Below are 26,105 nucleotides of genomic sequence, written 5' to 3'. Positions count from 1 at the left end.
AAGTTGAATGATTTATCTCGTCCGAGACGAATTGACTCATCCGAGACAACTCGATCTGCTTCTCTCTTCTCACTCTCAACTCAAGTTCAAAATCACAGAACGAAATAGGGGTTATCTGACGGCGTTCTTTTCTGGCGCGAGTGTTCAGGTTTCTCTCTCTCTCACATTAATCTAAAACTCTTGATTTAACCTAAAAATCCATAGTTTCAACCTCGAACCGAAAATTTCTTTTGAAAATCTGTAAGATTCAATCTCATCTTCAACATTGAACCCGAAAATTTTTGATTTTTTTTGTTTAAGCTTATCTATCTTTAATCCATCGTTTCCAAGTTCGAACCTTTTTTAAAACCCCTTATTAAAAATCATTCATTTTTCTAACAAAAGTATTCATTTTTTTATTTTTTATTTTATTAAATCAGATATTAGATAGGTGTATCGAATTTTATTATGAATCAGTATCGTTCGGATACTAATGTGAACTTTTTTTTCTTATCTTTTTGTTGTTCAAAATTCTGACTACATTTGAAACCCTAACTCAGAAAACAAGTAATTGTAGTTTCTTATAGGAGAAAGTATGTTGGTGAGTTTAACACTCAAAATTACCGGGTAGGGAAATTTGATAGACGATCTGTTTGATTAATTTTCTTTAAATTGTTTATTTCTAGTAATTTTGAATTGTTTATCGACGCTAAAACTATACAATTAGAGAGATTTTCTAATTATATTGATCTGGGTATTTGGTTGTGAGCAGAAATGAAACTTATTCAGGTTGCATTAAGATCCATTAATGTTGGCTTACCTCGCCAATTCTGTCAGCCTTGTTGGGTGAGAACTATCTCTACTGGCTCTACTTCAGGTAATTTGTTAATGTTAATTTCTTTAATTACATGCCCATATTCTTATATTTCCATTTTTTTTTTTAATTTTTTATTTATTGTAAAGCTGTATATATATTTTTTTTCTTGTATTGAAAAATTTGGGTTTTAGGAATATCCAACTTGGTCTTTGTATGTAAATTCATTCATAAATTTATACATTGTTGAGTATATCTATTTATTTTCTATATTTTTTTTTTCCATATTTGGTGTCCATTGTCAATTTTTTATTTTAAAGTTGATTTAAGTTTTTTTGTGAAATAATGGGAAGGATCAAAACAAGTATCACTTGGTTGAATGGAAGTTAAATTGTCTCCAAAATAAGTGGGAGGTGTTGGGATTAGGCAACTCAAAGTTATGAATCATTCCCAATTAAGGAAATAGCTATGGAGATTTTGGAGATAGAACTCTAATTTATGGAGAAGGGTAATCTTGGCCAAGGTGGGAGTAGAATTTGTGGTTGGGATAGTTGCGTAGTTTGGTTCTCTTAAGAGTGTAGCATCTGAAGAGGGATCAACAAAGAGTTCAGAATGTTTGCCAACGGACTTCTACTTAGGATTGGGATAGGAGATATTTTCCATTTTTTCGGGAGGATGGTTGGTGTAGGAATGCTCCTCTCAAGATTGAGTTTTTGAGTCTATCAGTCTTTTCTAACTGGGAAAGAGCACTCGGTCAAGGATTTGTCGGTTTGGCGATGAGGTATCACGGGACTTTAAATTCAGTAGACATAACGATTGGCAAATAGACACCATTGCTAGGCTGATTTTTTGTATCAATGACATTCCCCTATTCCCTTATGAGGACAGAAGGATGTGGGCGAGGACTTCAGGACAGTTCCTTGTCAAAATTTTCTTTTTGCTATCCAAAGTAGCTCCTTTTTTTTTAATATATATATAGTTTTTTTTTTTTTTTGCGTTGAAAGCTTCCATAGGCAATTGTAGATAGTATGATTAGTCTCTGTAGAAGACTTATTATCAATTTCTTTTCAATGTGAAAGTTTAGTGGAGAATTTTTTAATGCTCCACTGATCATTGCAATTTTACCTGGCAAGTGAAGTTTTCATATTTTTTTTCCTTGTTTGGTGTTAAGTTTGGATCTTACCCTATTTTATGTTGGACTTTTTCCAAAGCTGGCAGTTTCAGCCTTCTCATCTAGATAACAATTACTTTAGAGATTGCTAATGTCTGCAGCTTGTTGGGGTCTTTGGCAAGGATTCAACTTAGTTAAGAGTGTAGAGGTTTTTTTAGGACTTTGTTTTCAGACAGAAGTTGATTGTAGAAGGCATCGGCTATTTAGAACTCTTTTTGGTTGTCCAAGATGGGTCTTCTTGACCGCATAGATATGTATTTTTATTTATTTGTTACTTGATAAAATTATACTAATCGAAAAAGGGCAAACTTGCTATGGTGATTGTATTATTTTAAGACACTTCTAATTCAACTATATCTTTAGTTTCTTTTTGGAGATATTTATAGCTTGTTGTCCTTTATCTTCAACAGGTAGTGCAAACGATGACAAAAATAGTAATTCTTTTGAGTCGGCTGATGATTTTGAGCGAAGGATATTTAGTGGGTTTTCAGAAAATAGTCCTAATACTGATTCATTTTATCAAAAGCTTGATAAACTTGGAAGGGCTCGTGGGAGACCTAATTTCGATTCTAAATTTAATGAAAGCAATGGCGAAGGCTCTCAGTTTTTGGATGGTCTGGATGAGAGTTTTAATACATTGTCAGATGGTATGGACGATAAGTTGAGGAAAGCTGCTTCATGTTTTGAAATTCATCCAGATGAGATAAACAGTGATGACTATGCTTTCAGACCAGATATGAACTTTAAACCTGGGACAACATATGAAGTTAAGGTATGGAAATGACTAGTTAACAAAGGTAGCTGAGGTTGCCATCTTCAGCTATTGAATTTCTTCCGCGTTTCTTCTGGTTTAATTTCTTGTGAATAATGGAATCTGCATCCGAGCTTTCATGTTATTCATGCTATACTATCTTCTATGATACTGTTTGTTTAAGATTCTGTATATATATATATTTTGGCAAAGGAGGTTCATGGGAATTTGTTCATTATAACTTGCTAATCTTATCATTTTGTAATTGACATGCATACGACTGAGTCACAGCAAACATTTAATTTTAATTTTCAGTGCACCATATATGTCAATGTCCATTGTTTGTAATATTGGGTATATGGTGATCTTCACTCGTTCTAGGGACAAAAGTTACTTTCAAATAAAAAAGAAACATGTATAATGCAAAAAAGTTGAACATTTAAAGATGGTGACTTATCACACAGTTCTATTGATTATAAATTGTCTATTGGTATATTTAAGTGTAAACCTATAAGTTTGATTGTATAAACAAAGGTATGGTAAACTAGGTTCAAAATTTGTTAAACTTAAACCTAGTAATATGTTAAAAGGCACTTATATTCTGTGAGGTATTTAAGAAAAGGAACAAAGTTGCCAAAGAAAATGAACAAAGTTAATCTGAATTTGATGAATACGACTATTACATCTGCATTCACATATATGACATTATAATCATCAATACTGTGTTCAAATACATCACTCCCTATGCTGGTTCTCATCCACCAATACTTCTGCACCTGTATATTTTTGGTATGTGAAGAGCTAGAACTCTATGGATTCTGTCATTTTTGGTACATATACTGTTGTACAATTTTCTGTTTATTATTACTACATGCTACCCACCTCTATAACATACCTAAGTTGATTGAGTGGGTGTTTGAGTCATCAATGAATGCCAATTTCTTCGAGAGTCAGAGTATTGGAGCCTTCCAGCTGATGTGAAATTTCTTGTACACATTAAATGGAATTTGCATTTTTTGCTTCCTAGCCTTGCTTGGGCTAATCATATAATTTCTTTACTAGAATACATGCATGCATTGGAATTTCATTTCATTTCAGAATGTTTGGCTGAGAGTCAGAGTTTGTTCCTTGTTAGAAACATTAGCTTGAGAGAAAAATTTAAATCTTGGCTAATATAATAAAATTGACAATTTTTCTCCAATTTGTGTGTACATTTTGTGTATATTAGTGTTGGATAGCTTATTGAAGCATTAAACATACTTTAGTGCAATCTAATTTTGTGTATTTTCAAAATATCAATATTTACTTATGCACTATTATTTTGTTAGAGAGGTTTGGGCTCATTTTTTATTGTTATTTAAAATTCCTTGGTGTTTTACGTATTCTATCATAGCTATTTTTCAAAGTTGGCACCTCAAAGTAAGCCATATAAAAAAATCTTGTGGTTTTCAACTCCTTTGACCATTTGTTGGGGATATTTGGACGGAATGGAATAGTAGGGTCTTCGAAGGGAAAGAACAATCCTTGCATGAGGTCATTTTGGAAATATTGGAGCTGATATTCTCTGGTAATAGAATTTTGATGAATTTAGAGGAGGTTTTTGTTTTTAGGATTTGATGTTTAGATGGGATTTATTATGCTCTGCATGAGTTTCTTGTAATTGTTTCTCTTTTTCCAATTTTTTTTTCTTTTTTCTGTTGTGTCTTCTGTATCTAACAGCCCACTTGGTCTCCCTCTTCTTTGTTATTTTAATACAATCTTGAACTTTACCTATAAAAAAAAAAATGGCATTTACCGGTGCATGTCAACATGCAAAAGTGTGATACATTTAACATACATTGTGGTAAGATGCATTTTGTAACCTAAAACTTTTTTTTAACTACATTTGTCACTAAATACTGATTTTGATGAATGTTTCGGAAAATTCCAAATGTTTCTTTCCATCCCAGGAAATGTTTCAGATTTCTTTCTTGAACAAAACATTAATTAGATGTATCCATGCATACACAGAATTTATCCAACATGGCACTTGTAAAAATAATTAAGTTTATTTAACGTGTCAGAAGGATCAAAATTATCTTGCTCGTCACATCAAATTTATCAACCAATGGTTATTTGTTTTTTAAGATGAAGTTTTTTGTATAAAAACTCATGATATTGGTGGGAGTTGTTTTTAACTAAGGTGGGGAGGATGAGGTGAGAGTAGTTTATATTGGGATGCTTGTACACGGATATGAACTTTTTACCGGACCAAGTGTTTTAAATCTTGTTTCATTGTGCAACATTACTTCTTGTACTTGCACGTGCAATTATGCCTTTGTCATTTTATGATTCTTTTCTTGGTTTTCTCATGTATTCTCTTGTTGATGTTTGCAGGATCTTGATCTTACAAAGCCAGGAGTACCCAAACCTGCCAAAAGATATGAGTTTGAAGTAACAACAGAGGAAGTTCTTAGAAAAGCTGATTTTCGGGTGATTGTCTCATTTTGCATAATTAGTGGCATTATTTTGTATATGAACTTTTTTCCACACCATTCATCTTGTTTCTTTTAGCTGTCCATGGTATATATATTTGAAGATTAAGATTCTGTGATGTTTGATTTTGGCTCCATCAAAAAATGGTGATCACCAGTTGAATGGCATGATTTAGTGGGTTCGTGGGCCATGTCTACAGCTTAGAGTAATTGAAGATGATATTTTTTACGTGTTCATGTTTCTTTTTATCCCATGTAGTGAATCATCGCTTACTTGGTCATGATATTTTTTTTTTTACATGTTCATTTGAACACCTAAAGAATGGATAAATAAATTGCAAGTGGGGTATGTATTTGCATTGATAGTTGTTGACCTTGTAATCATTCTCTTATTTTCTTCCGACATTTATGAATTTAGCACAGTATGTACATGGGCCTCTTCTTTGAGGTATAAGTTGCCTCACATATCGTGTAGGCAGTATTGGAGTTGCAAAGTTACTAGATTGCTTTTTCAAGCAAGCTTTCCTTTGGTGCCTATGAGCTTCCATCATCCTTATGCCCAGCAAGTCATTTAGGCTGATTGAGGTGGTTTGTACTTTGTATCTTAACATTTATGCATTTTCTTTGGTTTCATGCAGAATGTGAGATTCCTCGCCAACTTTATTACAGAAGCTGGAATTATCATCCAAAGGAGCAAGGTGAACACCAACTACATATTCAGAATTGATCTTTAATGAAAACTATTACCAAATGTATAAATTCTAAAGTGACTAAGCCAACTTATCGTAGCACATCTAATTCCATCCACGGTCATTAGGTGTCAATAACTTTTGAAAGCTAATGTTTTGATGGTTGGTCTTGAGATATGTTCTGGATGGTGTTGGGTGATGCTAGGATAAGTTGCTAAGTTATTGTAGTGGAAACAATCTGGGGTTTCTAGTTAGGGATTATTCTTTTTAATTGTCCCTTGTTCTCTAATGTGCAGACCCGCATTAGTGCCAAAGCCCAGAGGAAGGTTGCCAGGGAGATCAAGACAGCCCGAGCTTTTGGCTTAATGCCTTTCACCACTATGGGACAAGACCCGTTTGTTTTTGGTAAAACAAGGGAAGATTCTGCTGAGGAAGATTATTACAACCCTTACACTGCAGACACACTGCCGCCTGATGACCCTACATTACTGTAGAAGTTCTAACAAGGTTGTAGGCACATGATTTCATCTGGTCAGTGGTTCTTGATAAAAATTATACCTTTTTTTTTAAAAAAAAACTTTGTTTTGGATTGGATTGATATACATTCCTGGTAAAAAATTGCCATTTTGGACTGCGACATGGTGTGTTTTAGAGGAAAAACTGTTCGTTTCCTGGGTTTGGTTGCACCCAGCACATGGGTTTACCTTTAATGTATTTGAGGTTAGAATATATCGAGTCTCAATCATAGGTTGGCAAAAATAGATGAACCCATGGCTATCTGGGATTTTGGAATTTTTTTAGGTTTTTTTCTTTTCTTTTCTTCGGTGCTAGAACACAGCTGGCCACAATCAGCAGCTTGTATTAGCATGCGATCAGTGCTTGGTCATAGATTCAAGCTGAGGTTGAGCTTGGTGAGTCATTTGCTTAAAGCTTGGATCTGAGAAAGCGAAATGGAGTAGAGTAGAGATACCTCACCTGGAGATGAAAATGAGAAAACCAAATAGAGCAAAACAACTCATACACGACACCATACAAGGCAGTCCCCAAACCCCAAAGCTAAAATCTCCAATTACAAGCAATCGCCCTATTAAAAAGGAAATCTTCTAAAAATACAATTTTAAAATCCTTGAATTGTTTGCACCAAAAGAACATGAGCTTGATGACGCTGATGATGATGACCCCCATGAAAGACATGCTTTGTCCTACTGAAAATACATTTATTTTGTTCCTTCCATATTGTCCAACAGATAGCAAAAATCTGTGAAGTTTCAGGATTGGGGATGCCTACATCAACATTAACAAACTAATAAAACTTTTAGATTACTCCAAGGTACTTATCTTTAAGTATGGATTTTTGTGAGAAATAAGGCGGTATAGAGTGGTCCCCAAAGTAACACTTGCATTGCAATAAATTACAATGATACACCCCGAAAAGAATCATTGTTACGTTGGATCAAGTTAAGTACAATAAATTGCTTAACGCGTATTTGAAGAAAAACCAATCTTAAACAAACTGGAATTGCACAAGTAGCTTTACAGACTGAAATTTTTCTCCTTTGCGGTTGAAGAGTGGGACTGCCCGGATTCCAGGCCTCAACTCCCAAATTGGCAAACATGTCTGACCACCAAAATCATCCTTATCAGACATGTCGTACTCGTGTACTTCTATACGTAGCAATGCCAGCTCTGGAACAGTCAATGGGAACCAAAATTCTTTATCCCAAACAGGGGTCCAATCATCCTCCATTATCTTTGTTTTCTGCATAGTGGCATCGGCCGGTACTCCTGCTATCCCAACCTGTCACATTGACTTATTAGTCGATATCTGGGTATCTACTTGATATGTGCATATTTTTCATTTTCAGAACTTCAGTAAGGGCCTAGATCTATATACAGTATATATTGGTGTATCTACACAGAGATGAGAAACATCATTGGATGGGCTCGGCCTAGGAGACTTAATTTTTCCCATCATTGACTAGTTGGGATGATCCAATGTACCCATTTTATCTACTCATTCTGGATTTTTTCCGAAAGGGTATTTCCGTAACTCCATTGGTATTATGTAAAACCCTAGTTAGGTTTTCCTGGGATATATATTTTCTATTTTCAGTGAAAGGGTATAATATATGACTGAGGTTTTCTCTTCATAGTGGAGCTAGTGTGTATAATATATAAACTTCATAGTGGACGTACTTCAATCTTGAGGGAATCACGTAAAAATCTGTGTTTTTTGTGTGTGATTGCATTTTGATCTATTTTCTTTCTTTATTGTTCTTGAATCGATTTCTCAACAAGATTGGAATGCAAGACCAAGTTCTCCAATATAGAGTTCAGTATGGTAGTAATCCGGGGTAAATGTTGAACAAAAGCTCAGATCATTTGAAATCCATCTTTGATTAATATCAACTTACTTACCTTCGCATAGAAGTCTGGTGGCGAGTATGAATCAAAGTGTGTTTGGTTGAAATCCGAGCGCCAACCATCGCCCATATATACTCTAACCTGAGAATGAGAGTTCTAATAAGAGTTACTTCAGAACGAGACATTCGCAGTGGACTTGAGATTTACTCACCTTCAAAATTTTCTTCACGGGTAACCTTGCTTTAGGATCAAAAACTTGATTATTCTGCCGCCTTTGCATTAGAATATCAGGTTTTTTGACATAACCACAACCTCCATTGGATTTAAACATTCCATGCATCAACCAGAGTGATCGGCCATATCCCTGAAACATGAAAACGCACGAGTCTTTGAGGTTATGAGGAACAATGTCTAACAAGTTAAACCAAAGAGGTACGAAGGATTCACTTAAGAACTTTTCATGAAGCCTACCAATAAACTTAGCTAAAACAAAAAAGTTGTACGGATATTCACACCATTCATCAGCACCCAAAAAAAAAAAAAGATTGGTTCAAAAGTTGTTAGATATGATGCAGTCATTAATTTATGCTCATACCCATTCCCGGCGTGTAATTACTCATTTCAAAGACATTAACGCTTTGTTTGGATTGAGAGAAATGAAGAGAAAAGAAACTCATTAAAAGAAACGAAAAAAAAAACACATAGAGAGAAGAAATCCATTTTGCTTCCATCTTATTTGGTTTAACAGTAGAAAAACTTAACTTTGGAGAGAAAAAAGGGTAGAGTTTTAAATTTCGTGCTCTTATCTCATTGGTCATGGACATTTCTTTTCTCTCCGATTTGGAGAGAAAAAGAGAGAAAAAAACACTAGGGGTGCAACTTGATTCGTTTTGAGGTCAAATTGGAACCGAACCGACATAGGCCGGTTCCACCAAATAAGAACTAGAACCAGAACTGAACCAAAATCCATTGAAACTAAACCAACCCAAACTGATCTAAAGTCGGCTTGGTTTGGTTCGATTCTACGGATTGCTAATATTTTATAAATTGTAAGTAATATTTTTTAATGAAAAAACAAATATATAATAAACATAAAATTTCATACAATAATCACTAATCTATCCATAAAAAGTCATTAGTTTATCTACAAAAAAATACTAATCTATGTCCTAACTCCTAAATAATTCATAATAATTATTTATATATATATCTATATATATATATATATATTATATATATATATATAATATATATATATCTATATATATATATATATATATATAATATATATATATATAATATATATATATATTGCATAGGGGTTCAATTTTCGATTTGGTTCAGTTCTATATGAGCTTGATCAGAGAATCGAACCAAATTGATCGGTTCTCCATTTTCGTAACTCAGAACCAAACCGCAACTTGTTCCAAACTGAACCAAACCACCTCACAGCTATCGGTTTGGTTCGGTTCTCAGTTTGAACCGAATCAAGTTGCACCCCTAGGAAGAACTAGCCCGTTTTTCTCTCCTCACTTAACAATCCAAACAAGAGAAATGGAGAGAGACTCAATTTTTTTCTTTCCATTTCTCTTAATCAAAACACATCATAAAAGAGATCTAAAAATCCAACTTCTAGGTAAGAATAATCTGACACGCTTGACAGAATGGGAAGAACTTAAGTTCCATACTACACTAGATATTTAGTAGGCCCTTACTACACTACACATGACGGTACTACACTAGATATCAGTAGGCTCCCGGAAACCTTAAGTCGGCCTTGACTACACTAGAAATAAGTAGGCCCAACGCGGAGGCTGAAAAGCTGTAGCACGCCAATAGCAAGCATAGCCCCCCCTCCCCCCTCATGCACAACTACCTGACGCGCATCGGCCCCCTAATCGGGAGGCATAGTGAAATCTAGTGTAGTTCCGTCGGGATCGAAGAAAAAGTGTAGAGTCAAGATTCACACATTTTAGGTTTCAATTCGAATATCAGGACATAGACCCTGACCTGCATATTGAATGCAACCATTTGGGCTCCATGCATCCACCCAATTAGTGGGTTGTAATTTGAGGAGTTAAACCTTGTACCTTTTGGGTACACCCTCAACAGATTTCTTTGGGTGAACCTAAAAACATAAAGATCAAGCATCAGAATCAATGGCTTGGGTTAAGTTGCAAAAACAGAAAAAAATGCTTTGTTCAAGTATAATAACAACCCCACGAGATTGGTTCCGTGATTCGTTGTGGCCTTTTCGAGTGCCTGTTCACTCAAACTAAGGCGTGTAACTTTATCAGGATCCACGGTTAATGATTCCTTTAATCCACCTTTGTTTTTCTTTGCATGAATAGCAATTAAACGCTTGTATTCGGGTGCTCGTAATTGGCACGATATGCGGTCACATTCATTAACATCTTCATCATCCTGATTGTGTTCACTCCAATCACTATCGCTCTGCCATCCCATAACACAAAATTCGATTAAGTGAGCAATTAAAGAGCTAGGAAAAAAGTGTAGCGAATTGGTACACACCTTATCATCTGCAGAAAATTCATCTTTAAGGTCTCGAAAATCCTTGCCCCACACATCTTCCTCCAGTGAATCCTTTCCTTTGTGTTTGAAACTCTTGGCTTCAAGGTACTCTTTTGGGGGTTTGGTTGAGACAATAATTCGATACATCAACACTTCGGGTGAAGGGAACTCCTCCAAACATTCTGACTCGGGGTAATACAGAATCTCTCCAAATATTTTAGTGACCATCTAGAAACATAAAAAAAAAATTAAAAATTAAGTCATGAAAAATAAATTCTAAAACAAGATTAGTAGTTAAAATCTGTTGAAAAAAAAAAAGCGCTCACCTCAGCTACTTTAGCTTGAAGACCTGGAGTTAGGTGGTCTTCAAGTGTTATTACAACAGGGAATGGTGATGTAGAAAAAGCATATTCTTTAATGGACCTTAAGCATTTGATGAGTGTCACAGGAGTTGTGAGGGTCCTGTAGTTATGGAGAAAGCCAGATAATTTCAAAGAAAATCAAGAACAGTACTTAGAAGAAAAAATTACAATAGTTGGCATTAACAGAATTTCTCATTATTAGCTAAAATAGAAAAGAACTTACTTAGAATGTGGACGTTAACTATGTATACAGTGGCACATATATAGGAACTTAGATTAGATCATCTTAGTAACCAAATGTTGAAATAAAATATCTTGATTGTTATAAAATTTTAGATTTCGAAGAATTGCTTCATCAATATGTTGGATAATAGTTTATGCTATGATAGCCAGGATTTGATGGCTATGTAACAAAAATTCCATATACCTTCCATGAAGAACGTGCACATCGTCCTTGGTAGAATTAGGCCATAAATCGAGCTCGATTACTCTTACACCTTTCTTCAATGCCTTTATGATGGGCACATCACTGCAAACACTGCTGAGTTGGTTTCCTGTTAGATAGGAATTGTGGCCTGTATATATGAAATAATGGGATAATGGAGCAGTCATATCTTGGTGAACCTGGAATTAAAAATATATCATCAATTGTAAAACCATAGAGCTTCTGTATCGAAATAGTTCGATCTATTGCATTTGAAAAGAGAAAAAAAAAAAAAAAACATTGTTAAAAATGGAAGAAAATAGGAGAAACACAAGATGTTTGCCTGTTTAGATAATGGAATAGTTGACCATAATTTAAAAATAGGAAAACTTAATTGAAGAATTTGTTATTTCTTCCTAAATACTTGATCTGTTCCCTTTATTTGTATAATCCATCTTTAGATGGTACAAAGGAGATGAACTTGTCAAGAAAATGAGATTAATGTGCTAGTATTAGACGTCATGTTTAGGCAACTACATTATTAGCAAATATTTGAGATGGCCCTATCGACACCATTGGGTTTCAATTTTCTCAAGGAAAGGGTGGGATACTTGTTTCACGATGAATTCAAGCAAGTTCGGACTCCTTCCCTTCATCATCCAATATCCAACTCATGGCCTTATGGTTATGTTGTAGAATGTCAACCAATTAAACTAGGAATATGAGCTTGAGCCCAAGAAAATTCACACAGACCTTGACAATTGAAGGCTTTTGCTTTATTCCAACACATGAAGCACTTTCATTTTTTTGCCTACAAACCATTTATTGTTTACAAGGAGAAATGACAGAAAATGGCAATAGACACTGTCTAGCAAGCTATACTGCTCTATGTTTAGATTTTAAAAAAAAAATTATAAATGTTTGTTAGATTCAATGATAATAAAATATTTTTTCTTTTTTTACATCTTGGGTTAATTTGGGTTTTTTTGGTAAGTTGGGGGGCTTTGTTGTATTTTGGATGCCAAGTTGGGAAACCAACTTCTAAAAGACACTTCCATATGGAAAAGGAGCAAGAGTCCCCACGAGGTTATGTAGGATAATTTACTTATCTACTAACTAGAATTTGCCCGTATCTATAGCATGGGCTTCCTCTTTGGGTTAAAGGGGTAAAAGAGGAAAAGTAGTAAAGTTAGAGGGATATTATTGAAAAAGGGAGGTAGGAAATGAAAGATAATAAAATTGAAAAGGGGAGAAGAGGAAAGGTAATAAAGGGGTAAAAAAGAAAAGATGGTAAAGTTAGAGAGGTGTTATTGAAAATTAAGGGAGAGGAAAGACAAGAGAATTGAAAGGGGTAGAGAGGAAAGGTAATAAAGTGGGATAGTATTGACCCCACTTCACTATAGTTAGAGTCAGACGTTTATACCCTCACAAAATGGGACCCATCATTGTGTTTTATTATATAGATTTAAGAGATGTTAGACTTCGTTGCAAAGCAGCAGACATCACACTGTTAAGGTGTACTTTGCAATTCTCAAAATATTCATAATCCTTCGACCATTAGATTGGATCTAAATTGATTCAAAAGTGATTATTGAGGCTAATAGCCATGATGATGTTTAGATTTTGAATAGTCACATTAAGACTTTTAGGCATAGTTTAGTACGCACGACCTACAAAAATCTCTCATCCCTTCTTTTGACTATTATTTTCTATACTTATTTTGATTGAATTATGAAGAGATTGGGTTCGTTGTATCTTGAAAATATTTTACTATAATCCTATTTGTTGAGTGTATATTTTCCTCCACTCTCGGCGTGTCATATCCCATATAAGTCCCATGACCATCTTATATTCATAGTTATCCTCTTCTGGTTAACATGATATCAGAGCGAGCACTAGGTTCGTATAGGTCATGGGTTCGAATCTTTCCACCCTTCGGGTGTGTCGTACCGCATTCAAGTCCCGCAACCCTCTTATATTGATCGATCTAAAGATCTCGAATTTAAAAACTTGAAATTGGAGAAACAAAAAAGCTATTACATACCTTAGTTCTTATAGGGGAATTGAGATCTTCAGAGAAGAGATAATGATGAAAATCCTCGGGAGTGAGAGCGTGCCTCGTGAATTTCGCAATGTGGTGTCGTCGTTGCATGATCTGCTCAATGATCCATTCGGCATTGGCGATCGTAGCTCCAGATTCTCCTTGAAACTCAACTAAGAACCTCAAGAGCTGATCTGATGTCATTAGAGTTCCTCCATCTGTAAACCTAGAAAAAGCTTCTCTCACACCTGGTGGTGGCTGAGCTTCGTTGATCTTAAATTTTCTCGTAAAACACATACACATCTTATAACTCCCCATCTCTCTTTCTCAAGAATTAATCTTAATTGATAAATTTGATTGTATATATAAATCAAGATTTTCGATTCAAATCAAAATTATTCTCATTTTCTAGAAATGGAGATCAGATCGACAGATCAATCCTTCGGATCTCCTAATTTCTTCATCTCTTCTGCAATGTTGTTGCCTCTCTTTGGATCAAAATTCTCAGATTTTTGTTCCGAATTTCTTCTTGTTTATGAAGATTGATGATTGATTGGTTGTTGATCGAACGAGACAAGGTTCGTGTGAAACCTGAAACGTTCGAAAATAACGGAAAAGTTGGCGACTGCACTTCTCTCGCGCCATAAATTTCGGGTTGAGTTCGGGACCCGACAAATCATCAATGAAGGGAGTTTCTATTAACACACACCAATTTTTATTTATGAAACACCAATCTGAGCTGGACAAACATTTATAATTTCAAGAGGATATTGGTGTGTTATAAGTAAACGTTGGTGTTCCAATAGAATCTCTCTTAATAAATTTATGCTATTTTACTTAATTTATAATAATATCTATTATACAAAACAAGATTTTTGTCCTAATCATAAAAACAATCCCCGGTATAAGATCTATTTGGAAAGATCCAAAGGTGGATATTGTTTCTCACACACATGTACACTTTGTTGTGATGGCCGTCGGCAAGGTAAGGGTAATTCAATTCCCCTATGCGACACCTGCCTTTACCTTCTAGCCTGGGTGAGCACCTGTTCTGGCATATTCTACTGAGGTAGCTTGACTATCGACCGATGCCAGCCTGCCGTTACGTTCTTTAGGAGAGTTTACTAGCCCTAAACCAACGGCTTGCCGCACCCTTACTAGTCCTTGTCTTATAAGGTTTTCTTGCTTCCTGGCTTGACTCTTTTAGCTTATTAGCTTATAGGCTTCCTAGCTTCCGACTTATGGTCCAAAGGAAGGAGCTTGAAGACAGTTCACTTTAAATAAGTTTTTTACTTATAAAAAAGATTCGACCCATGACCCATCTTTTTTTTAGAAAAGTTGAGTTTTTTTTTTTTTTTTTTTTCCATTTAAATTTAAGGGGAAATTATATATAAAAAAAACTTAATAAGATAAATATTTTACCAAAAAGTAAGAATCTTTTAGAAATTATCGAAAGGAACCTAAATCGACCCTTTAAGAGTCGATCTTTTTTTATTTTTTAAAATCAGTAATTACGACTGCCACTTAATTTTTTTTTTCCTGGCACGTTTAGGGACGATTTTTGACTCTTCTTAATGTCCAAATTTTGGTGTAATGCCATTTTCAACTTTTCAAAAAAAAAATATTTATTATTTTTTTCTCCAAGAAAATGTTAAATATAATCCCTTAAATTCTAATTAATTTTTCTAGAGAAAGCCTAGCTTTTTAGTTGATAGGGCAAATCAATATAGATGGGCGCTGTGGATTATTCAATAGATGACCACCTCTTACGTGACACGCTTGGAGAGCAAAAATATAACAATTAATTTTCGAGTCAAAAAGCATATTGATCCGATGTTGGAAATGAGTCACTCCCATCCAAGAAACACCATATATCTTTTGAACAACATAGATCAATGAGTGGGTAAGACCCATTAGTACAAGAGGCACTAAGATCAACCAAAGGCAATGGCCTATAGGGCCATCATTATTTTCTTTTTTCTTTTGTTTGAGGTCCATTCATTATTTTCTATTTATCTAATATTTGGTTCATTGTTGACTTATTAAAAGGATAAGTGTGATGCACATCTACTATTTTTGGATTTAATGAAAAATTATTATTTGTTCTTTTTCAAAACAATCTTGCAAATTCCTTCATATAGATCTAGCTTAGAAAGAAACTTACAAGTATTTCTTCATCAAGATAAGAAATCATAAATAGTCTCTCAAAAGTCCCACCTGAATGACATAAAAGAAATAAAATTTAGGGTCCATTCATGAGAGAGATCTAAAATGGGAATCCAGAACAAGTCCTTAATTATTGTCTAAAAACTCCATAATAAACATCAATATTTCTAGTTTTGGAGAAATCATCTCAACTAATTTAGAGGAATTGAACAAGTCAAAGATGTCAATGGTTGTCAAGAATAGAGACTTGAAAATTAAAACAAAAATATTCTTCAGCATTAGGAACAGTCGAAAATCATTCCTAAACGTGTCATAAAAGAAATAAAAATAAAAAAGTGATGGCTGCAATTGATGACTTAAAAAAAAAAAAATTATAAAAAAAAAAAAATTCGGTCCTGAAAAAACCTAAAATTTTAATTTTATAATAATAATAAATAAATAAATTTGATTTAGATTTAGTTCGGTAATTTTTAAAAAGTTATTATTTTTTTGATAAAATATTTTTTTATTAGATTTTTTTTTTTTGATAATTTCCCCTAAATTTAATTATCTTTGTGTCGATACAAAGGGATAAATGCATACCATTGTATTAGATAATGTATACATTGATGCAACTATCTTATCAAGCAAATATTTCAAGCTGAAAAAATTATTTATAATCTATTTTTTTCAAAATATTATTTTTCAACAAATTTCTAGAGGGCTGTGTTTTTTTCTTTTTCTTTTTTTCGTACGTGTCACGCGTGTGCCGTAGGTACGGGCATCCACTAATCTATCATACGAAACAAGATATTTGTCCCAATCATAAATGCATTTGGGGTCTAAGATCTATTTGAGAAGATCCATCGGTGTAGATCACTTCCTTTTAAATAAAAGTTAACCTCAACAAAAAAAAAAAAAAATAAATAATTAATTAAAAGAAAATTTGACCTCAATGTTGTAAAATTTACCCGGTTTTTTTTTTTTCCAACTAAAATACATGGGAATATCAGCTTACAATTTGACATAATGACTTGTGTAGATGATTTCAAACCAAAAGAACATCCTTAATCGATTTTGATATAAAAAAGAAGTAAAAATATTGAAAAACCCTAACTTCATTTTTTGTTATAAATCATTGAACTAAATAAAAAATATATATTTAAAAGTTCAAAATGAGAAGTATATCATTTTCATATGTCATTCATGATAAAATAAAATAAAGAATCGTCAAAAATGATTGGAATTGTTGTTGAAAAACCAAATTACACGAAGAAGAAAAATGGATAATTTTGATATTTCAAAAATATTATAACTTGAGTCGAGGTTGATGGACTCAATAAAAAAGAGAGATTTACTAAATGAACTATTTAACTCACCCTTAAAAGTCAAGGACTAATCAGATAAAAAAAAAAAAAAATTCATTAAGTAATTTTCCCCGCAATATAAGAGATATAATAGGAATTGACTAGGTAAGGATCGTTTTAGTTTTAGTGGGTAAAAACTGTATAATGCTTTTTAATTTAAAATTATTTAATAAACATACAAATTGGCAAACTTTTGCTTCGATTATCATACCAATTTTTGTATCAAATCTTTGTTACCATCTTACCTTGACGATGCACGCACACATCATCGTCACATCAAGATGTCCTGGCTGAGGTCAATCTAGCACGACTCTTTTAATTATGATTAATGTTGAAGTGACCTCAATAGGAGACACACGGGGACATCTTGACGTGATGACACACATGTCCGTAGATGCATTTTCTCCGAGATAAAAGTAAAATGCATCTACGGACATGCACGCACCACCACGTCAAGCCGTCCGTTGAGATTACTGAAAGGATGACTCTTTATTTATTATATTAACATTTGCAAAGTTTCATCGTTATCAAGTCTTGAGTTTTGTCATGTTCGGCTTCAATTGTCTTTATGCCCGTCTATCATGCCACGATTTTTTCTTTTCTTTTTTATTGGACTTTTTATAAGAGTGATTGAAATTGCTGATTAGATCCTTAAATTTTCTTTTGCCACTATATCAAAAGAAAGGTTTAATCCTCCAATTTAACGGTCTAGATTTATTGGCTCTGCCACGTGTATAAACAAAAAAATGAAGAGAAACGCAAGACCACTTTACTGCCTTTTTACACCTTATTATTATAAAGAGAATCCTAGAACGACATTGTTTTTCACTGTGTTTCAACACTGCATTAATATGTTGGCCATAGATGTGTTTACTCGAGATACGAGTGAAAAGTATCTATGATTATCCATGCACGTCAACGTAGTGTGAAACGCAGTCAAAAACGAAGTCCCTACACAACTCTATTATAAAACCTCGTGGCGGCTTCGTGGTAAATGCCAACGTGTCAATAATATAATGAGTTGAGTCAGTGTTCAATGCACGAGTCTTCCAATACTTTTTTTTTTGAGTAGTGATTTTTTGATGCCCCTCTGACACATACCACTTGACGTGGTATGGGTTAAAATCATAGATTTTTTCTTCGGGTTACAACTATACATCCTCATAAATATGAGAAATTGTATATCCCAAGAAAAAGAATCTATGGTTCTAACACATGCCACATCGAGGGGCGTATGTCAAAGGAATATCGAAAAATCAATATTCTTTTTATATATATATATATATATATATATATATTTATTTATTTATGGGAATCCGACTTTGAAGTAGACAACCTGCTTCAAATTTGAAGAAACGCTCCTTGATATAAGACACATGGCATTTTAAATTTATTTCACAATCCTATATATCCACCAAAATTAAAAACACCTCTTTGAAATGCACTTGTGTCTAACCCTTGTTACCTGGGTACTGTTCTTGTCCCATAAATGTCCACACATGAAAAATTGAATAAAGTTTTATAAAATGAAGTCTTTACATGATTGTGGCATTCCTGACTCCAGATATCATAAATAATTTTTGATTGATTTAAGAATGAGATCAAAGAGCCCTGACATGGTTTGCAAGATTAATTTTTGGATTTCCAAATGTATCTCCAGAGAAGAGATACATTTGGAAATCCAATTGAACCATCTAGATCCAAAATCCATACTACTTGAACATATATTTCACAAAATCCCAATAAACATGATCTTCGGTGTTTTCCAAAAATTAATCTTGCAAACCATGTCAAGGCTCTTAGATCTCATTTTTAAATCAATCAAAAATTATTTATGATATCTGGAGTCAGGAATGCCACAATCATGTAAAGACTTCATTTTATAAAACTTTATTCAATTTTTCATGTGTGGACATTTATGGGACAAGAACAGTACCCAGGTAACAAGGGTTAGGCACAAGTGGCATTTTCAAAGAGGTGTTTTTAATTTTGGTGGATATATAGGATTGTGAAATAAATTTAAAATGCCATGTGTCTTATATCAAGGAGGGTTTCTTCAAAATTTGAAGCAGGTTGTCTACTTCAAAGTTGGATTCTGATAAATAAATATATATATATATATATATATATATATATATATAAAAAGAATATTGATTTTTCGATATTCCTTTGATATACGCCCCCTTGATGTGGCATGTGTTAGAACCTTAAATTCTTTTTCCTGGGATATACAATTTCTCATATTTATGAGGATGTATAGTTGTGATCCGAAGAAAAAATCTATGATTTTAACCCATACCACGTCAAGTGGTATGTGTCAAAGGGGCATCAGAAAATCTCTACTAAAAAAAAAAATGTATTGGAAGACTCGTGCATTGAACACTGACTCAACTCATTTATTGGGATTTTGTGAAATATATGTTCAAGTAGTATGAATTGTTTTCATACTCATCTTTGTTGGCAAGTATTTCTCTTTGACGGGATACTTATCAAAGACATTTGACACTCAATGTTAAAAAGACAATCTCCTAACTATACACCGACATAAATTAAATGGTTCAAGTATATTGGTTATTTATTTATTTATTTTGATAATCGGGTATCAATATCAACAGTGGACCGGACTTTAATTTGGGCTCTGCCCAGTCCATAAATCATGGTCTTGTCCAAGGATAGGTCTCGGGGAACATGCAATGCCTGCAGATCAGATGCACCAAGTAAGTGAGGGTATGCCCTCGCAAAAGACCCCTAATGAATTAATGCTCATACAAAGAATCTATGATTCTGTGTTCATGCCACATCAGCAGAGTATTGATCGAGTGAAGATTTTCTAGTTAGAAAATCAGACTCTTTCAAAAGACATGACATTTCTGTTCTCTAAGATATCACGAGTTTCAGCTGAAGCCAGTCAAACACATGAACTAACCGTTAAATTGAACACGTGGCAAGCCAAAAAACACTACTTTCGGTTCAGTGGATCCTAATTCTTCTATATGGAAATTTCGTCTTTTCGCATTGTTGACTCAATTAGGAGATGTAGAAAGTCAATATTTTTGAAAAATTAAAAAAGCATCTTGTCACACATGACCAAACTCAGATTGTATCCAACTAACTCGGCCGATTTTCACGTCAACTCAATTGAGTTCTTAAAACTGGCCCCCCTTCTTCTCACAGAAAAGAAATGAAAATATCCTCCCCAAGAGGATAATGCAACAGTGTCATCTTCAGATCTAAACCATTGACCATGCCTCGAGATTCATTGGTTTTGAATCATAATAATTATGGATCAACCTAGGGAGGATGCTAACAACCCCTTTTCTTTTCTATGGTACCCATTTAACCGAAATCAAAAACCGATTTCGGATCCCTTTTCATTGGAACTGATTAGAATTGGGTCTAAAATGAAATCAAACCAATAGAAATCAGAACCGTTAGATTATATCCAATGGATAATCATGAGTACCTCGGAATCGATTTATTTTCATAATATATATGATTTAAGATATTTTTTATTTTAAAATAAATGCATGTTATATACAATTTTTTAATTTTTCAAACAGATTATCGATTAAAGCTTAAAATAAGTTATTCTTCTAAAAATTTATTACTTTCAACAAAGATAAAAAAAAAAATTTACTTTTGAAAAAAATAATTAATTTGTATCTTGAGTATAACAAATTATTACTAAATTAATAATTTTATTGATAATATATTAATTTTTTTATTATAATGATTTGAATTTTTTTTTTTTTCTTGTTCAATTCTTGAGAATCAGAATCAATGGGTACCCGTGATTTTTAACGATTCTGATTTTGATTCTATTTATTTTGTAATCGGATCCAAAATCGACAAGAATCAAAATAGAACTAATACAATGATTATGATTCTAAATTTGGTAGGAACCGACTATTGACACTCCTAACAACGAGGTTAGAGACCGTTCAAAGTAATGAAAGGTTTTAATTGACGAGAAAGTCAGAGAAAAAACGTTTGCAATGACGAAGCGGAATGACCAATGACGTTGGTGATGACGTCATCTAATAGATTTGTTATCGTCAGTTAAGCAATGACGTGTCAACTTCCGGGTTCAATGGACCGATATTGTCTCACGTGCGAAATTAATATGAGCTAAAAAGGTATATGTAAGGGGAGATGTATTTGGAACTATGTTATCGTCCACCTAAGGTGGAATTTGTCGTTTGTGAATCTCGAGGAACATCCAATAGTAGAAACCCTAAGGAGGATGCACTCATTAAGCCTTTTGAGAGGTCCCCACATAAAGGCCAGCCACCCCGTCACATGATCTGGACCCATAAAAATTTATTTGTATTAAAGAAACACCAAAAGCGTGCGCGCGCTTCGCTGACCATAAAAGATTCGTGCGTCGGCTGCGACCGAAAATGGGTCACCAATCACAATCAATGAGTTGGCTCCAAGAAACCTCACCTTCCCCGAACTCACAGTCCATCTCCACCCCTTCATAGCCACTAACAAGTAAGAATCACTTGTCCTTACTCATGCAATTTTCTCACGTGCGGTCAATTTTCCTAAATCAAGATGGGCCCACTTACCAATCTCTATGACATATATATATATATATGATGCTATGTTCACATATATGGTCAGTCCAAAATCTTGAATCACAATTTTCTCTGCACGTTCACAACGCCACCAATAACAAAAACAGCAACCATGAGAAGGGAAAGAGATGCCGAGGCCGAGCTAAATTTGCCAGCCGGGTTCCGATTCCACCCCACGGACGAAGAGCTCGTCGTTCACTATCTATGTCGCAAGGTTAGCTACCAAAGCCCCGCTGTTCCGATCATCGCTGAGGTTGATCTCTACAAGTATAATCCATGGCAACTTCCGGGTATATTTACAAAACATATAATTCAATTATAAATCATTGATTATTGATAATATTATATTCTTTTTGTAATAATCTAACTTGTATTTTGGTGTTTTGGTTTATAACAGAGAAGGCTTTGTTTGGAACTAAAGAGTGGTACTTCTTCACCCATAGAGACAGAAAGTACCCAAATGGGTCAAGGCCGAATAGGGCGGCCGCGAGCGGATATTGGAAGGCGACAGGTGCCGATAAACCAATTAGGCCGACAGGAAGCGCGAAGCATGTTGGAATAAAGAAAGCCCTTGTTTTCTATTCTGGTAAAGCACCTAAAGGAGCCAAGACTAATTGGATCATGCACGAGTATCGCCTTGCCGAACCAAATCAACCTTCCAACAAAAAGGGCAGTCTAAGGGTATGTTACTTCAATCAAAAGAAACCAATACCATTGATTTAGAGAGATTCTATAGGCACACTATAAGTAAAAGTTGGTGTGCTAATAGAAGTTTGTTTGATTTACTGCTACTTTTTATGTCAAATAATAAAGTCTCACGTAATATGTTCTTACATCTTGTAGTTGGATGATTGGGTACTTTGCCGGATATACAACAAGAAGAACAACTGGCAAATGACTCAAAATCACAAAGAAGAACAATCCCTTGAAGAAACTATGGACTCTTTCGACGTGGTTGAAGATACGGCGTCGGATAGTTTTACGACCCTGGAATCAGATGTCGAGAATGATACACAAACAGAGGTTATTGGTCAGAGTGGTGTGCCACAATATAATCAATCTCAAGCTTTATATGGTGTGCAAGCAACAATGAATGTACCTAGAGGAAACTTTCAGATGGGGGACACTGTGAAAGAGGAAGATAGTGATTGGTTTAGTGACTTAAATCTTGATGACTTACAAAGCTCGATTGCTGCATTTGGAACGACACCTATGCCCGATCTGACTTACCAAGATTACTACTTCTCAGGCCTTTGTTCTCCACGTTTGAAGTATAACCAAACCAACAATCTACCCTTTTGGAACTCATAAGCTATCTCGCTATCTCGCTATCTGTGTACAAAGTCGATCACAGAAGCGGTAGAAAGAATAAAAAAAAGAAGTAGGATTTCCTCTTTAGAATTGATATTTGATTCTTTTTGTTTTTTAACCATCTTGGAACACAGATGGATATGGAGAATTCCAGAGTAGGATTGTAGTTTAATTGTATATATCAAGTCCCATTTTTATACAAATGTGAGAAATTGTTGTATATGTGTGGATAATATATATATTGTCATTTATTTTATGTCCAATAATGTCGAACGACCAATGAGATAATGACAAGTGGGAATAGACGTACAGGCTACCTAGGGAATCGGTTTTCCTTTTTGAAAAAATAAAGAGGAAAAAAAAGAAGGAGAGCCAGTTACCTAGGTTCTCCGGGAAATATGGAATCATTGCATGCAGAACACACGTACTCGAAACTTAGGTTTCGAGTTTGGCTTGAATATGAAAACGCATCCCTCAACATACCCATTCAAGAATATCTTGCTAATGCTTAGAGATTCTCGAGAAGCTTCCACCTTAACGGCGAAACCTCAATGTATACATTTCATGTTGCCTCTTAACCTTTTTTCGGACACAATTTGTTCCTACTTCCCCAAGAGCTATACATTGTCACCTCTAACCTTTTTTCGGACATAAACTTTATTCTCAATGGAATCGAAGTTTAGAACAATGTCTATGTAGAATAACCTTATCCACTCTGAATGCATTATGAATCTACACAAAAAAAAAAAAAAAAAAAAACTACACCTTTTGGGAAGGATAAATAATCCACACCTCACAGTCCTCCGGCAAACAAAGAAAAGTTGATATGGTGCGATAAGTTGATCCTGAGTAAGCTTATTGCTGCAACCTAACACTCCTAATGTTCTAATCTCCCACAAACCTAGCTCAAAACAGTTAGACGAAAAACTATTTCACTTCCAACTTGTTTCATCATCTTTTACATGTATCCCAACTGTTTTGGAGCCAGCAACTCATTCCACCAATAAATGACTAATAGACAATCTCTTAAGTTTGTCAATCCAAAGTTTCTTTCATTTGTTATTCTCCACAGATGACCACATTTTAAAGAGACCTTCCAAAAACCCTTACAACCAGAAGATTTGTAATGTTGAAGCCTCCTTTACTGCCACAACTAATCCCAGCTTATATTTTGAAGCTGAAAAAATGATCAGTTCCCCACAAACACTTACAACCAAAAAAGATTTGTAACGTTGAAGCCTCCTTCACTGCCGACTAATCCCTGCTTAGATTTTGAAGAGAGACCCACCTAGCCCTGATGGATGCATTCACTTCACAAGTCACCCAAACCTATTTCCTTAACTCTAAATACATAATTCCTATAATACAATGGTCATTCACTCTTTGACCTTTCTATCTTCCATTAGCAAGCTTAGTTCTAAAGTCATTTAAGAAAGCCTTGCTCATTTCCAAAATAGATAAATAGAAAGGAAACTCTCTAGATTGGTACACCATAAAAAGCTTCCTCCAAAATTATCAAGCACTCTTGCGATTATGCGTGGACAAGTATGACAATATAAGTCTAATAGCATCACTATATCATCCTTCCACTTTGGAAGGCTTCCTCCAGAATTTTCAAGCATTAATGCATTTATGATCATTGTAGCAATTTCAAAAGATTTAGAGAATTTTTAAAGGTTTTGGAATTTTCCTACCAAGAGGACCTAAGGTCTGCGAAAGTGTAACCCAAAAGAAAGATAAAAGGGCTCAAGGTTACCCTCTCCACTTAAAAGCTTTTACATTGGGAATTGCATGATCTTCCCTTCCTTCCTTCCTTCCTTCCTACCCTCCTTAATGTGGTAGACATGTTGCTAGTCCTGAAATCTTTTTAGGGATATCAACATTATGATTTCTTGTAAATTAACCAAAATAGCCGACATTTTAATCAAAGAATGCTAATAAAATGAAAATAGGTCCCTAGGATCAGTGTTTTTAGAGGCGTGTGAGGCTTACGCCTCAAGATGAGGCTCGTTAAAAACACTCTGAGGCATAAGGTTGAAACCTTAAAGCAGCTAAGGCTTATGCCTCAAACCTTGAGGCACCTAAAAGGCATACGCCTTTTGGCCGAGGCATACGTCTCACATTATTTTTTTTTTTTAAATAATGTATTTCTTCCTCATTCTTCTTATTCTTTTTTTTTTTGTTGTTGCTAATTTACTTCTTTATTTCTTTTTTATTATCCAAGTAAGATGTCATAAGTTTCTCTATTTTTTTTTTTACTTCTATTTCTTTGTTACTTATAGTACGCAATATAATTGGAACACTTCAAATGAATTTCAATACACGGTAGTAATATATACAAAGAAAATCATTGAGTTAAGCTGTTTTATAAATAATTTTTGTAGTATTTAGTATTATATAGATGAAGTTTGTGAAAAATAATTTTATTCTTATTTTTGTAATGAATATAAAATAATTAGTTTTTTTGTTTTTGTTATTATAGAGACTTCCAACTATTCTAATACAAAATATTTCTATTTAGCTAAAATATAAAGTAATAATATTTTACATTATTATTTATTGTTATGGATTAAAACTTGAAATTTGACTCTATGGATTTGAAATATATAAATATGCAATGGCTATCCTAATGTTGAGTGCCTTGCCTCAGGCCTTAGGGTCTCAAAACATTGCCTAGGACTTCCCTGTCAATCATCTAAGTTGTCCAGAAAGGGAAATCGATACAACCCTTCATTTCCTAAAATCCAAGATAACAACCCGGATTTACATATGCCATCCAATATGATGATACTATGTATGTAATGACCTGAAATCCTAAAATGTATCTCGAGGAAAGAATTTTAGATCCGTGCATTGATTTAAAAGTTATCAAATCCTCGAGTTTCGCATTAGATATTTTCCCAATAGGTAAACGACACCTTAGAGACGTAATTTGAGGAAACCGATCATACCATTAGATTCGTGTCGAAAAATCACCCAAAATAGAGTATAAGTTTGTCCAATTTGGCATTCGGGAAAAACAATTCCCAAAATGACAAGTATGTCCCAACTTAAGTGATATAAATATCTAAATTCTATTAGAAAAATCAGATTTTTCTTAT

At 34.2% G+C, this 26,105-nt stretch overlaps 3 protein-coding genes across 5 annotated transcripts; 2 read left to right on the top strand and 1 right to left on the bottom strand.

Moving 5' to 3' along the window:
- On the top strand, positions 1-6,440 carry LOC147383719 (Ribosomal protein S18). 3 transcript variants are annotated; one of them, XM_086425590.1, is made up of 6 exons: positions 1-148; positions 752-856; positions 2,375-2,736; positions 5,092-5,187; positions 5,828-5,887; positions 6,175-6,440. In XM_086425590.1, exons 2-6 carry the CDS (start codon positions 754-756, stop codon positions 6,370-6,372), a joined length of 819 nt encoding a protein of 272 aa, XP_086281716.1. In that variant the 5' UTR covers positions 1-148; positions 752-753; the 3' UTR covers positions 6,373-6,440. The 3 variants fall into 3 exon arrangements, with proteins under 3 accessions (XP_086281716.1, XP_086281717.1, XP_086281715.1); XM_086425591.1 differs by having other exon boundaries at positions 122-240; XM_086425589.1 differs by lacking the exon at positions 1-148 and adding an exon at positions 515-605.
- An 817-nt stretch (positions 6,441-7,257) lies between these two features.
- Positions 7,258-14,179, bottom strand: LOC147383718 (phosphoinositide phospholipase C 4-like). The gene is made up of 9 exons (XM_086425588.1): positions 13,605-14,179; positions 11,564-11,760; positions 11,101-11,236; positions 10,775-11,002; positions 10,461-10,696; positions 10,253-10,370; positions 8,454-8,606; positions 8,297-8,383; positions 7,258-7,676 (listed from the first exon to the last, which is right to left on the bottom strand). Exons 1-9 carry the CDS (start codon positions 13,917-13,919, stop codon positions 7,383-7,385), a joined length of 1,764 nt encoding a protein of 587 aa, XP_086281714.1. The 5' UTR covers positions 13,920-14,179; the 3' UTR covers positions 7,258-7,382.
- A 7,567-nt stretch (positions 14,180-21,746) lies between these two features.
- On the top strand, positions 21,747-23,260 carry LOC147383717 (NAC domain-containing protein 68-like). Its single transcript, XM_086425718.1, has 3 exons — positions 21,747-21,983; positions 22,091-22,374; positions 22,537-23,260. Exons 1-3 carry the CDS (start codon positions 21,806-21,808, stop codon positions 23,002-23,004), a joined length of 930 nt encoding a protein of 309 aa, XP_086281844.1. The 5' UTR covers positions 21,747-21,805; the 3' UTR covers positions 23,005-23,260.
- Positions 23,261-26,105: the final 2,845 nt, after the last annotated feature.

Source organism: Akebia trifoliata, chromosome 15 (assembly GCF_017979445.1).
Source record: "Akebia trifoliata isolate Shusen 1 chromosome 15, ASM1797944v1, whole genome shotgun sequence".
NCBI lineage: Eukaryota > Viridiplantae > Streptophyta > Magnoliopsida > Ranunculales > Lardizabalaceae > Akebia > Akebia trifoliata.
This window is presented reverse-complemented; position numbering and strand designations above follow the sequence as displayed.